Source organism: Bufo bufo, chromosome 6, assembly GCF_905171765.1.
Source record: "Bufo bufo chromosome 6, aBufBuf1.1, whole genome shotgun sequence".
NCBI lineage: Eukaryota > Metazoa > Chordata > Amphibia > Anura > Bufonidae > Bufo > Bufo bufo.
The window spans coordinates 401,976,369-401,990,946 of NC_053394.1; the positions used below are offsets into that span (position 1 = coordinate 401,976,369).

A 14,578-nucleotide genomic window follows, 5' to 3' on the forward strand; every position below is an offset into this window, starting at 1 on the left:
TACACAGCGGAGCAGCGTGGCGGAGAGGGGAGGCCGCCATGTACTGACAGAGCGCTACCTGGTCCTGGTGGTCTGGGATGAGGACTGTGCTTCCCAAGGATCATTTTCTACTGGGAAATACAGGGCACAGTATAATACACTAGAATCTATATAATATAAAGATATTAGCCCTACCCCCGAATAATAATACAATTAGGGGGTCATTTATTATATAGAAATACGTCTATATTAGGCGTATTTCTGACACAGATGTGGCGCAAAGGTCCTTAACACCGCAATCTGCATCTTTTCCCGCTCATGCCAGGTCTAAAAAAAGTGGTGTGGGCAGGGAAAGGGATACAGTTATGGCCATGCAGTTATTGGATACCACCGCCATATAGTGATAACACCGCCATATAGTGATAACACCGCCATATAGTGATAAAACCACCATACAGTGACCGGATAAAAGGGTATAAGAGGGCACAGTACAGGGAATGACTATGGGCACTGCACAGGGTGTGGTAGGAGGGCACAATGCAGGGTATAAAGGGGCACAGTACGGGGTGGGGAGCACAGTACGGGGTGGGGGGCACAGTATGGGGTGGGGGGCACAGTCACATGACCCTGTGACGTTAGAAGGTCCTTATGGTGAATGCGGTTCAGATGCCACCATAATGAGAGGCAGAGGAGTGAGACAAGGGCCCTGGATGGACAGGAGGGGTGGACACAGCAAGTAGGTGGAAGGGGCTCTGAGGGGGATTCATACAAGTAGTGGCAGGAGGTCTGTGCAGGGCAGCAATAGGAGATAGGAGGGTGGGACAGGAGCCCTGGATACATGAGGGAGGAAAGGAGACAGCAGGGGCTCCATGAGGATGAGATAGGACAGGATGGGGGGGGGGGGGGCAGGGGTAATGGAGACAAACAGCTTAATGAAACAGTAACACAACTAAATAGAATGAAGCAGCCAAGACAAGAGCCAGTCACAGTGCAGACTCACTCACAGACTGTGTTCACACTTCTCTGCTCCAGCTCCAGCCCTGCGGTCTCTCTGTGTCCTGTGTAGAGGGGGCGTGTCCTGAGTCTCTGCAGCTCAGAGGGCCCACCAAAGGGGTACTGCATATGTGAAATGACAGCAGTCAGAGCTCCCATCTGTATTGATGGAAGTGCTCATAGCAGCTCAGTGGGCCCCCCCAGGAGCATTGGGCCCCGGCACTTGCCCGGGGATGCCGGGTTATGACGCCGGCCCTGCATCCGAGAGACCATGAGAGAAAGCAGCGACCAGAGCCTCATTATTCCAGCCCACCTCTGCTGCCAGGGTACGAAACTCATTGGCGTATTCAGCTACGGATCGTGAACCCTGTCTGATGGACATAAGGAGCTTCGCAGCAGAGGCAGCACGAGCCGGCACATCGAATACCTTCCGAAGAGAAGCAACAAAACCGGAAAACTCGGCAACCACCGGATTGTTGTTCTCCCAAGGCCTTGTCCGAGAGCAGCGAGATCAAGAAGCCCACCTTTGATCTCTCAGTAGGAAAGGCATGTGGCAGCAACTCGAAATAAATGCCCACCTGGTTAAGGAAACCTCGGCACTGAGTTGGCTCTCCCCCAAAGCGCTGTGGAAGAGGGGCAGAACCGGTCATACCCCGAAACACCGCAGGCGCAACAACAGGTGTCGGGGTAGACTCTGGCGCAACAACCGGGGGGGCACTGGGAGTCATTATACTGTGTAAGGGGCCCTCACAGTGTGATGAATGACCCCCCAGTGGCCCCCTCACATACCTATCATTGCAGGGGAGCTGGTGGTCCTGTCATTCACTAACCGCAGCTCCCTGCGCTCCTTCTCTACGGCGGCCCGCTGCAGAAGTGGGCCAGGCCTGGAGGAGAGAAGGAGATGTGCAGTGATGTAGCTAGAACTGACTGGGCCCCACAGCAAAATTTAGTACGCCCCCCTCCCCCCCAATGTGTGTTCACATTACGTTTTTCCTATCGGTTTGATGTATACAAATGTGCAGCACTCCACGTTTTTGTATCCTGCAGAGTCAAGTAAAAAATGCCTACGTCAACGTATATGTTTTTTTACCATGAAACTGTAGGGTGAACGGACGCCACTGTACGGCATCAGTCTGAGGCATCTGTTAACGCATATATTTTTGGTATACATTAAATGGATGGAAAAAATAGGATGTGAACCCAGCCCTAGTGTCAGAATAAGGCTACTTTCACACTTGCGGCAGAGAGATCCGGCAAGCAGTTCCGTCGCCGGAACTGCCTGCCGGATCAGGCAAAATGTATGCCAACTGATGGCATTAGTAAGACTGATCAGGATCCTGATCAGTCTTAAAAATGCCTGATCAGTCGAAAAAATGCATTGAAATGCCGGATCCGTCTTTCCGGTGTCATCCGGCAAAAACGGATCCGGCATTTATTTTTTCACCTTTTTTCAGTCTGCGCATGCACATACCGGAAGGATGAATCCGGCATTCCGGTATTCTGAATGCCGGATCCGGCACTAATACATTCCTATGGGAAAAAATGCCGGATCCGGCATTCAGGCAAGTCTTCAGTTTTTTTAGCCGGAGATAAAACCGTAGCATGCTACGGTTTTCCCTTTTGCCTGATCAGTCAAAACGACTGAACTGAAGACATCCTGATGCAAACTGAACGGATTAATCTCCATTCAGAATGCATGGGGACATACCTGATCAGTTCTTTTCCGGTATAGAGCCCCTGTGACGGAACTCTATGCCGGAAAAGAACAACGCAAGTGTGAACAACGCAACTCGAAATAAATGCCCACCTGGTTAAGGAAACCTCGGCACTGAGTTGGCTCTCCCCCAAAGCGCTGTGGAAGAGGGGCAGAACCGGTCATACCCCGAAACACCGCAGGCGCAACAACAGGTGTCGGGGTAGACTCTGGCGCAACAACCGGAGCGGCAGTAGGAGCGAGCCCAGGAGCGACAACCGACCCATCGGAAACGGGAGCGAAATGAGCCGTGCGTTCAAGCAGGGTTTGCAACGCCACAGCGAACCGACCCAACAGGTGATCCTGCTGATCAAGTCTGGCAACCAGCGTGGGTAGCGAGGATGGCCCTGTACCGTCAGAATTCATGGCTTGGTCCTAATGTCACGGAACCATGAACCAGACGTACAACAAGAGATAAGTGAAAATAAGAAGGCTTTATTGAAAATAAAGCTGTAAAGCAAAAGTCCAAACGGATGGTGAAACCGAGCAGAGTCTTTGCGAAGCCAGAGGTCAGGAACCAGAAGGGTAGTCAGACGAAGCCAGGATCAGGAACCAGCAGGGTAGTCAGACGAAGCCAGGATCAGGAACCAGCAGGGTAGTCAGACGAAGCCAGGATCAGGAACCAGAAGCAGCAGCAGTCTTAGAAGCATGTGAACACAAGAGGACCAAGCAAGGAACTGAAGCCACAGACCTCCTATATATATGAGCTAGGCATCCAGCTCCTCCCAGTGGGAAGGAGGAGCCGCAGGGTGGAAGGCTACAAGAAACCCAGAAACCAAGATGGCCGCCAGCACATGTCAAACGAAGGAGAACAGCAGGAAGGTAAGACCATAACAACAATTTGGAGACCCAGAAGTTGAATGGGGCCGAACCATCAGTCAGTACGTGGAGGGGTGTGCACAGGTACTGTTCCACCATGTTATTGAAATGTTGCCTCCTGCTAACATGTTCCGTATCAGGTGGTGGTGCAGTTAGCTGTGGCGTGGTGACAAAACTTTTCCACATCTCTGCCATGCTAACCCTGCCCTCAGAGGAGCTGGCCGTGACACAGCTGCGTTGGTGACCTCTTGCTCCTCCTCTGCCTTCCACTTGTTCCCCTGTGACATTTGGGAATGCTCTCAGTAGCGCGTCTACCAACGTGCGCTTGTACTCGCGCATCTTACTATCACGCTCCAGTGCATGAAGTAAGGTGGGCACATTGTCTTTGTACCGTGGATCCAGCAGGGTGGCAACCCAGTAGTCTGCACACGTTAAAATGTGGTCAACTCTGCTGTCGTTGCGCAGGCACTGCAGCATGTAGTCGCTCATGTGTGCCAGGCTGCCCAGAGGTAAGGACAAGCTGTCCTCTGTGGGAGGCGTATTGTCATCGTCCTGCGTTTCCCCCCAGCCACGCACCAGTGATGGGCCCGAGCTGCGTTGGGTGCCAGCCCGCTGTGAACCTGCTTCATCCTCATCCTCCTCCACCTCCTCCTCATCCTCGTCCTCCTCGTCCTCCAGTAGTGGGCCCTGTCTGGCCACATTTGTACCTGGCCTCTGCTGTTGCAAAAAACCTCCCTCTGAGTCACTTCGAAGAGACTGGCCTGAAAGTGCCAAAAAAATGACACCTCTTCCTCCTCCTCCTCCTCCTGGGCCACGTCCTCTTCCATCATCGCCCTAAGTGTTTTCTCAAGGAGACATAGAAGTGGTATTGTAACGCTGATAACGGCGTCATCGCCACTGGCCATGTTGGTGGAGTACTCGAAACAGCGCAACAGGGCATACAGGTCTCGCATGGAGGCCCAGTCATTGGTGGTGAAGTGGTGCTGTTCCGCAGTGCGACTGACCCGTGCGTGCTGCAGCTGAAACTCCACTATGGCCTGCTGCTGCTCGCACAGTCTGTCCAGCATGTGCAAGGTGGAGTTCCACCTGGTGGGCACGTCGCATATGAGGCGGTGAGCGGGAAGGCCGAAGTTACGCTGTAGCGCAGACAGGCGAGCAGCGGCAGGATGTGAACGCCGGAAGCGCGAACAGACGGCCCGCACTTTATGCAGCAGCTCTGACATGTCGGGGTAGTTGTGAATGAACTTCTGCACCACCAAATTCAGCACATGCGCCAGGCAAGGGATGAGCATCAAACCGGCTAGTCCCAGAGCTGCAACGAGATTTCGCCCATTATCGCACACCACCAGGCCAGGCTTGAGGCTCACCGGCAGCAACCACTCGTCGGTCAGTTGTTCTATTCCCCGCCACAACTCCTGTGCGGTGTGGGGCCTGTCCCCCAAACATATGAGTTTCAGAACGGCCTGCTGACGTTTACCCCGGGCTGTGCTGAAGTTGGTGGTGAAGGTGTGTGGCTGACTGGATGAGCAGGTGGAAGAAGAGGAGGAGGAAGCTGAGTAGGAGGAGTAGGAGACAGGAGGCAAAGAATGTTGCCCTGCGATCCTTGGCGACGGAAGGACGTGCGCCAAACAGCTCTCCGCCTGGGGCCCAGCCGCCACTACATTTACCCAGTGTGCAGTTAGGGAGATATAGCGTCCCTGGCCGTGCTTACTGGTCCACGTATCTGTGGTTAGGTGGACCTTGCCACAGATGGCGTTGCGCAGTGCACACTTGATTTTATTGGATACTTGGTTGTGCAGGGAAGGCACGGCTCTCTTGGAGAAGTAGTGGCGGCTGGGAACAACATACTGTGGGACAGCAAGCGACATGAGCTGTTTGAAGCTGTCTGTGTCCACCAGCCTAAATGACAGCATTTCATAGGCCAGTAGTTTAGAAATTCTGGCATTCAGGGCCAGGGATCGAGGGTGGCTAGGTGGGAATTTACGCTTTCTCTCAAATGTTTGTGAGATGGAGAGCTGAACGCTGCCGTGTGACATGGTTGAGATGCTTGGTGACGCAGGTGGTGGTGTTGGTGGTACATCCCATGTTTGCTGGGCGGCAGGTGCCAACGTTCCTCCAGAGGCGGAGGAAGAGGCCGAGGCGGCGGCAGCAGCAGAAGAGGCCGAGGCGGCAGCAGCAGAAGAGGTAGCAGGAGGAGCCTGAGTGACTTCCTTGTTTTTAAGGTGTTTACTCCACTGCAGTTCATGCTTTGCATGCAGGTGCCTGGTCATGCAGGTTGTGCTAAGGTTCAGAACGTTAATGCCTCGCTTCAGGCTCTGATGGCACAGCGTGCAAACCACTCAGGTCTTGTCGTCAGCACATTGTTTGAAGAAGTGCCATGCCAGGGAACTCCTTGAAGCTGCCTTTGGGGTGCTCGGTCCCAGATGGCGGCGGTCAGTAGCAGGCGGAGTCTCTTGGCGGCGGGTGTTCTGCTTTTGCCCACTGCTCCCTCTTTGTCTTTTGCTACGCTGTTGGCTCGGTCTCACCACTGCCTCTTCCTCCGAACTGTGAAAGTCAGTGGCACGACCTTCATTCCATGTGGGGTCTAGGACCTCATCGTCCCCTGAATCGTCTTCCACCCAGTCTTGATCCCTGACCTCCTGTTCAGTCTGCACACTCCAGAAAGACGCAGCAGTTGGCACCTGTGTTTCGTCATCATCAGTGACGTGCTGAGGTGGTATTCCCATGTCCTCATCATCAGGAAACATAAGTGGTTGTGCGTTAGTGCATTCTATCTCATCCACCCCTGGGGAAGGGCTAGGTGGATGCCCTTGGGAAACCCTGGCAGCAGAGTCTTCAAACAGCATAAGAGACTGCTGCATAACTTGAGGCTCAGACAGTTTCCCTGATATGCATGGGGGTGATGTGACAGACTGATGGGCTTGGTTTTCATGCGCCATCTGTGCGCTTTCTGCAGAAGACTGGGTGGGAGATAATGTGAATGTGCTGGATCCACTGTCGGCCACCCAATTGACTAATGCCTGTACCTGCTCAGGCCTTACAATCCTTAGAACGACATTGGGCCCCACCAAATATGGCTGTAAATTCTGGCGGCTACTGGGACCTGAGGTAGTTGGTACACTAGGACGTGTGGCTGTGGCAGAACGGCCACGTCCTCTCCCAGCACCAGAGGGTCCACTAACACCACCACGACCATGTCCACGTCCGCGTCCCTTACTAGATGTTTTCCTCATTGTTACCGTTCACCACAATAAGAAAAATATTATTCGGGCCAATGTATTGAATTAAAATTCAGGCCTTTTTTTACAGACACCTAACACTAAGTCTATCTGGCTATCTATTTAGGTACCGTATTACACTAATACACGCACACCAGTAATGACAGATTTAGCTGAATATAAATGTGAGGCCTATTTTTTAGGCGCTGGGTGACAGGTATACGTTTAATCACAGAATTAGACTTGGATCTGCACTGTAGTGTGTGTGTTAAGTTTTTGAGAATTACCCTATCAGCACCTTGAATCTAATATACCCTTTTAGGGATAGATTTAAAGTAGGCCTGATACAGCAGAAACCACTAATTTTGAGAATTGCAAATTTGGGAATTGTTTTTCAACCCAGAACAAAAACTGTGCTTTGATGGTAACTAAAAATAACTTGACCAGCTAAAGCAGTAATGACAGATTTGGATGAATATAAATGTGAGGCCTATTTTTTAGGCGCTGGGTGACAGGTATACGTTTAATCACAGAATTAGACTTGTATCTGCACGGTAGCGTGTGTGTGAAGTTCTTGAGAATGACCCTATCAGCACCTTGAATCTAATATACCCTTTTAGGGATAGATTTAAAGTAGGCCTGATACAGCAGAAACCACTAATTTTGAGAATTGCAAATTTGGGAATTGTTTTTCAACCCAGAACAAAAAGTGTGCTTTTACGGTCACTACAAATAACTTGACCAGCTAAAACAGTACAGATTTGGATGAATATAAATGTGAGGCCTATTTTTTAGGCGCTGGGTGACAGGCTCAACTTGCCCCTGATGTAGTATATGTCCAAAAAATAACCACACTATTGATGGTTAAATGCACTTGATGAAAGCTTGACCCTGATGTAGGATATAGCAAAAAATAACCACACTATTGATGGTTAAATGTACTTGGTGGCAGCTTGTGCTGGCGCACAAGCAAGCCACAAAATGGCCGCCGATCACCCCAGAAAAAAGTGACTGAAAAACGCTCTGGGCACCCTAAAAACACTGAGCAATTGAATATCAGCACTTCAATGATCCACAGCTGTAGATCGATCACTGAATGAAGTCTTTTGGAGGAGTTAATCTGCCTAATCTCGCCCTAACGTCGCAGCTGCAACCTCTCCCTACACTTGTATCAGCAGAGTGACGTGCAGCGCTACGTGACCCAAGCTTATATAGAGGCTGGGTCACATGCTGCACTGGCCAATCACAGCCATGCCAATAGTAGGCATGGCTGTGATGGCCTCTTGGGGCAAGTAGTATGACGCTTGTTGATTGGCTGCTTTTCAGCCTTTCAAAAAGCGCCAAGAAAGCGCCGGACACCGAACCCGAACTTTTACGAAAATATACAGTTCGGGTTTGCTCATCCCTAATCAGGACGTACCACAGGTATTCATTCTGTGGGATATTCTCAAGTCATGACTGGCAGGTAGGCCCTGAGGACTGGAGGTGAGGAACATTGCTTTACACGGTCTAGTCTAACCTTACACCACCTAGTTATTGGCTTACTTTGCAATAGAATTAAATGCCGAAACTATGGTGAAAAACCGTGCCTCTTAACCCGCGTGCCCTTTCCTATGAAGTCACGTCCATTTCCCCCCTCAGTGGATACATTTTCTGGCTTACATTTTTTGTATATATATCACTGAAGCTAGTTTAAATACCCTTAAAACGTCACTTTTAATATTGCATTTAAAAAGTATACCCACAAACATATAAACAAATATAGATAATTAATAATAAAAAATATTACTTTTGGGAGACGTATGACTCAACAGGACTTAGGTACTTGGGAAAAGGCACATGCAAAAAGGTTACCGCACCGCGGTTACTCATGATACTGTTGATGGAATGGCGGTGAGGGTAACAAGTAAACAATGAGATCACTTCAGGTTCTCCTGGTGAATGGTAGCACTTAGGATGAAGGCTTGGGCTATCCAAGATGGTGATCAGTCTGTTATTCCCAGGATACCAATTCTGTGCTTATCAGAGGGACCGGACAAGATTGATGAAAATAAAAATGAATAAATTCACATCCGTTTATAGGCACATTGGGGGCTATCCCTATCAACCTACACTCTCCCTGCCTGTAAGCGGAGCATTACATTTTTTTTGCCATAGTTTATGTGATTGGATTTCCCAGCATAAAAAAAAATGGTCAGTCAAGTGTGTGAAATGCCCCGATCCTTCCATGGATCCCTTCAGTCTTTTCACATCGCTGCAGTGACACCATTGGTCACAGAACTGATACCAGTATGTATGAACAGGTCAAGAAAGGGGCCATCAGCCCAAGTTATGCCTCATTCACATGTCAGTGTTCGGTCAGTGATTTCCATCAGTGATTTTGAGCCAAAACCAGGCACGGCTTTAAACACAGAACAGGTGCAGATCCTTCCCTTATTACCTTATGTCTGTGGAGGCTTCAATCCTGGTTTTGGCTCATAATCACTGACCAAAACATTGCGTGTCAATGAGGCTTTATTGTGGAGTCCTGAGATGTAGACACATTGACCATTACCAGGTTCCGTTGATTGCGGATGTTTCCACCTTGAGTTCCTCGTATTACTGAATATCTACAATACTTTCTATATTTGCTATTAACTCCTGTTAACTACGGATCTGCAAAATGCCCACAAACATATGTGCCATTTTATTGCAGACTCAACTTCAATTAGTCTGCACTTTGCAGAAAAGTATAGCACATGCTCTATCTATTGCGTAATGGACATATAGATGCGGAAAGCACATGGAAGCATGTATTCAAAGTACTATCTCCTCTGATATCTCCTCTTATTACCTCCAGTAATTGTATTTTACATGGGATTTTTACATAATTTCACAGAATTTTCATTAAGGTTCCTACAATAAAGGATCTGCAGAGTGGATATCTTCTATATGAGATCCTTCTCCTGATTGACGCATCAAGGATGGACAGGGACAGGGACAAGATGGCAGAGTGTATAATAAATCTCACCCTAGAAATCCTCTTCTGGCTTACTGGAGAGGTGAGAGATTCTGATGATGTCACATTACATCATCTTATCTATGTTACAGATGGACATGACTGGAGAGGTGAGGGTCTCTGGAAATGTATGGAGTGATATTTATTACTGTGTCTCTCCATAACCAGGACTACACAGTAGTGAAGAAGACCTCTGGTGAGCTCTGTCAGGACCCTGTGTCTGAAGGATGGGGAAGAATTCTGAGCCCAATCATGGGGCCTCAACCTCAACCCCTGATACATGAGGAAATCAATACAGAGAAGATCCTAGAACTCACCCACAAGATAATTGAGCTGCTGACTGGAGAGGTGACACTGCTGGGAATGCTGGGAAATTAAACAGTAATGTTATGAAGAGATCTGGGTGATGACTGTACCATTGTGTTTTCAGGTTCCTGTAAGGTTTCAGGATTTCACCATCTATTTCTCTATGGAAGAGTGGGAGTATTTAGAAAGACACAAAGATCTGTACAAGGACGTCATGATGGAGGATCACCAGCTGCTTACATCACCAGGTAATAGACTGTATTACTGTGAATTCTAAGACCTAGGAATAAATAGCCTTAACAAGGCTTTTTTGCATAAAATGTTTACTAAACTATGATAAAACATGTATACAAAAGATAACATACAGAGTAAAGTACCTGTCACCAAAGCTGCGGACAAATGACCCAGCTCTCCATCAACCAGATTCCAACATGGCACCACATCCATACCCATATGATATAAAGGGAAGTGGTAGTAGCAAGACACATCTTACCCTGATGATGTATTTAATGGATCTAACCTCTTTGTTACATGCTAGATCTTTTTTATACCTTCCCGGCCTCTCCTAAAGGTCTTCAGTGTGCAGTACACATGTACAGTTACATCACACCTCAGGAAGCGGCCAGGTACCTGGTACCACTTACCAGCTATATTACAAGAAATTAAAGTGGAAAGAACCACTGAAATACCTTGCTGCTTACACAAATACACACAGCATCTCATAATTTGCATGTATAGATTGTCAATACTGAATTTGTATAGAATCTTTAATTAGATATGTAATATAATCTGTTCAGCAGCTATACATTCACCCAAAATGCTATTTCATGTGTGGAAATCCTCACATAATAATAATCTACAACATAAACTGACATGAGGTGTGGATTTAAAATCTACAACTTGTCAATTTATGGTCAGTCCACTATGAATTTGATTCTTTATAATGCATCGGGTGAAATCCATGTTCTGTGTGCAGTGGAGAATCTGCAGCGTACCATGTAGAATTTGGTGTGGAAATATTGAGGATTTACTGTGGATTTCACCCCCTACATTGCAAGGTGAAATCCACAGCAGATATCCTCTACATAATTTGACATTTTGTGGATTTAAAATCTGGATGTCAGGTCAGATTCCAGAGCTTTCCACCGAGTGCCTATTTCTTCATCGTCTGTTGTCATCGAAAGTATACGAGCAGTTTTGAGACTGAAGAACCAGCGGCTCTTAGACTTATATAAAGTTCCTGTGTGCTAACAGAATACAGAACGTGGAGACATATACACAAATAAGAGGAGGAGGATGGAAGGTAAGAGCTATGAGTGTCAGGATTGGTGGTCACCAGGTTCTAGAAGAAAGAGACCTAGATAATAGATCATCATTAACACATAACAATCTTTACGGCAAGCATGAAAAAAAAGGTCCACCCTGGCTCCTCCCCAATTGCACTGACAGCAGGGTATCCCTGCCCCCTGGACAGAAAACAACACTGGAGCTCCATATTAAAAAGGCCTCCTTTCCTTATCTAAGCCAGTGTTATTTCCTGTCCACGGACAGCGTGGATGCTCCTGCCAGTACAGTGAAGATTTCACACGGCCTTGCTGTTTCCCCTGCATGGGAAGGTCACTGCAGAGTTCACGGGGCTCCGGGGATGCGGTGGCTTTCTTTTCCGATCTTAGGCATAAGCCCTTCATTGGAAGGCAGCCTCGGGCTTCTTACCCATTCTCCGGCGTTTTGGATCCGACGCAGCAAGTGTCCACGCAGGAGGGGCCTTTTCCAGGGCAGGAGGAGGTCCAAGAGCAGAGGTGACATCAGGAAATAGCGGCATAGCATGCGTTGTGACGTCACGTGTGCGCGCGACCGTTGCCGTGTCCAGGGCACGCTGGGGGCCCGAATTTTAAATATTCTAAGCACTACCTGGAGGATAGTGTATTTACCTGCTCCCGCATGTCTGCTTCTCAAGAGGATGCGGCCCGCAAGCCTGTGGATCATGGTTCCAGCGCCCTCAGCCCGGTAAACCTCCTCTCCTGTATACCTGCGTAGATAAAATTTGTAATGTGGAGCTTTCCTCTCTTTTACAAGTACACTGATGGGTGTCTGGTGGTGGAGGTTAATAGAAATAGAAATTACTAGCCCCTTTTTTAAAATCAGTTTTTTTTAGGGCAGAGAAACCTCCACTACCAGGACACAGGGCGGTGACTCATGACGCAAGAAGTGTGCTATATGCAGGAAGTCCTTTGTCTCCAAATCCCAAAAATCACTATGTGCAAAATGCACAGAGAAGATAGTATCGGAGTATCTGAAGAATCTCCCTCCTTTCTGAGCTCCATGAGGGATATAATTAGAGAGGAAGTAAATGCGGCGGTGGAATCAAGGCTAGCTCCCTCATCTCCACAAGCTTCTACTTCTCAGAAATCCCAGAGTTCCACAATCTGGATGTAAGACGTTGCCTACTATGTTATGTGGAGAGAACAAAGCAGTTCAGACAGTGGGACCACCTCTTTATCCAGTTCCAGGGTCCGAATAAGGGTCTAGCGTCCAGGAAGCCTACGATCGCTCGGTGGATAAGAGACGCTATATCTCTTTGTTATACCAACAGGAATCTTGTTTCCCCAGCAGGACTTAAGGCCTACTCGACTCGGGCAATGTCAGCCTCCTGAGCAGAAAACGCCGCTATATCAATTGAACAGATCTGCAAAGCGGCTGACTGGGCTAATCCTATGACCTTTTTTAAGCACTACAGGCGGGATGTGACCCATAATCAGGACTTGTCCTTTGGGCGTAGAATTCTTTCTGCAGTAGTCCCTCCCGAAAATATGTTCTTCTCCAATTACCGGTAAGAGTAATTAACCCTTTCTCATTCGTATCATTTTGGGACACAGGCTTGACCTTGGGTATAGCTGTTGCCACTAGGAGGCGGACACTAAGCACAAATGTGTGAGCTACTCCCCTTCAGCTATACCCTTTCTACAGGGACTAAGGTAAATCAGTTTTACCTTAGTGTCTGTAGGAGGCAGACCTCCGTGCGTTGCAGATCTGCAGATTTTTTTGTTTTCTCTTATTTTTCTTTTTTTCTAGCGGGAGTTTCAGGCAGTCCAAAAACCTGCTACAAACTGGAATTCAAGTCCCCTCTGTCCCGATTTTTTTGGTCGTCGCCTCCGACCTCTCCCTCGGCCGCAGATTCCCTTTTTCATGCAATTCGCACACTCTTGCAGCAGGGAGTGATTGTTCCGGTTCCTGCGCAAGACGTTTTACTCCAATCTCTTTGTGATTCCCAAAAAAGAGGGGACAGTCCGTCCCGTTCTGGACCTCCACGCACTCAACTGCTTCCTTTGCATCTGCAGTTTCCGGATGGAGTCCCTGAGATTGGTCATTGCGTCCATGGAACCAGGGGAGTACCTATCCTCGGTAGACATCAAGGACGCTTATCTTCACATGCCCATCTGCGTCAGTCATCAGAGATTTCTCCGGTTCGCAGTGGGTCCATTTCACTTCCAGTTTGTAGCCCTCCCGTTCGGCCTGGCTACGGCTCCTAGCGTATTTACGAAGATTTTGGCGGCAGTCATGGCCCTGCTCCATGCCAGGGATATTGTGGCGGTCCCTGCATCCTGGTAAAGGGTCCGTCATTCCGGGTGACAGTGGACAGCCTGCGAATAGTCATGGACACCCTGGAACACTTTGGATGGATCCTGAACAGACAGAAGTTCTGTCTTTATACATCGCAGCGGCTGACTTATCTGGGCATGGTGCTCAACACATTTCAGGCCAAAATTTTCTTGCCTCTGGAGAAGCTATACGCTCTCCGTCTTAAGATTCTCCCCTTGTTGCGGTCATGTACTATTCCAATTTGTCACTGTGGGCTCTGGGTCACATGGTCTTTGCCTTTGGAGCAGTTCCCTATGCTCAGTTCCATATTTTGTCGGGCCGCTCGTTCCTTCCTCTTCAGTGGATGGTGTTAACAACGGACGTAAGCCTCATGGGTTGGGGGGGAGTATTGGAAAATCTCTCCGTTCAAGGAGTATGGTCACGAGAGGAATGCTCCCTTCCAATCAACGTTCTGGAGTTGAGGACAATTTGTCTCTCTCTGCGGCATTGGACCGACCATCTCAGGGGACATGTGGTTCGGGTTCAGTCCGACAACTCCACGGTGGTGGCGTACCTCAATCACCCGAAGCCCAGCAGCCATGGGGGAGAAGGCTCTAATTCTCAGCTGTTCTGGCACTGTCAGTAGTTAACATTCCCGACATCGAAAATTGGATCGCTGACTTCCTCAGCCGGTAGCGTCTTTATCCCGGCGAGTGGGCTCTTCACCCTTAGGTCTTTCAAGCCATTTGCGAGCGGTGGGGTCGGCCAGACATGGATCGCATGGCCTCCTACTTCAACAACAAGGTTGAGGACTTCGTCGCACAGTTCAGGGACCCCATGGCCCTGAAGGGCAACTCTCTGGTGATTCCGTGGAGTCGGTTCACGTTTCCTTACGGGTTCCCACGTCTCCTCAGGAAGATCAGGTCCGAAGGA

At 48.8% G+C, this 14,578-nt stretch overlaps 1 protein-coding gene across 1 annotated transcript in view; it reads left to right on the forward strand.

Moving 5' to 3' along the window:
- LOC121004463 (gastrula zinc finger protein XlCGF26.1-like) overlaps positions 1 to 14,578 on the forward strand; it is a 33,045-nt gene that overhangs the window by 12,597 nt on the left and 5,870 nt on the right. Inside the window, exons 2-3 of the mRNA XM_040436694.1 lie at positions 9,929 to 10,108; positions 10,191 to 10,314. Coding sequence (XP_040292628.1) covers positions 9,929 to 10,108; positions 10,191 to 10,314 — 304 coding nt within the window. The remainder of the gene's footprint in view (positions 1 to 9,928; positions 10,109 to 10,190; positions 10,315 to 14,578) is intronic.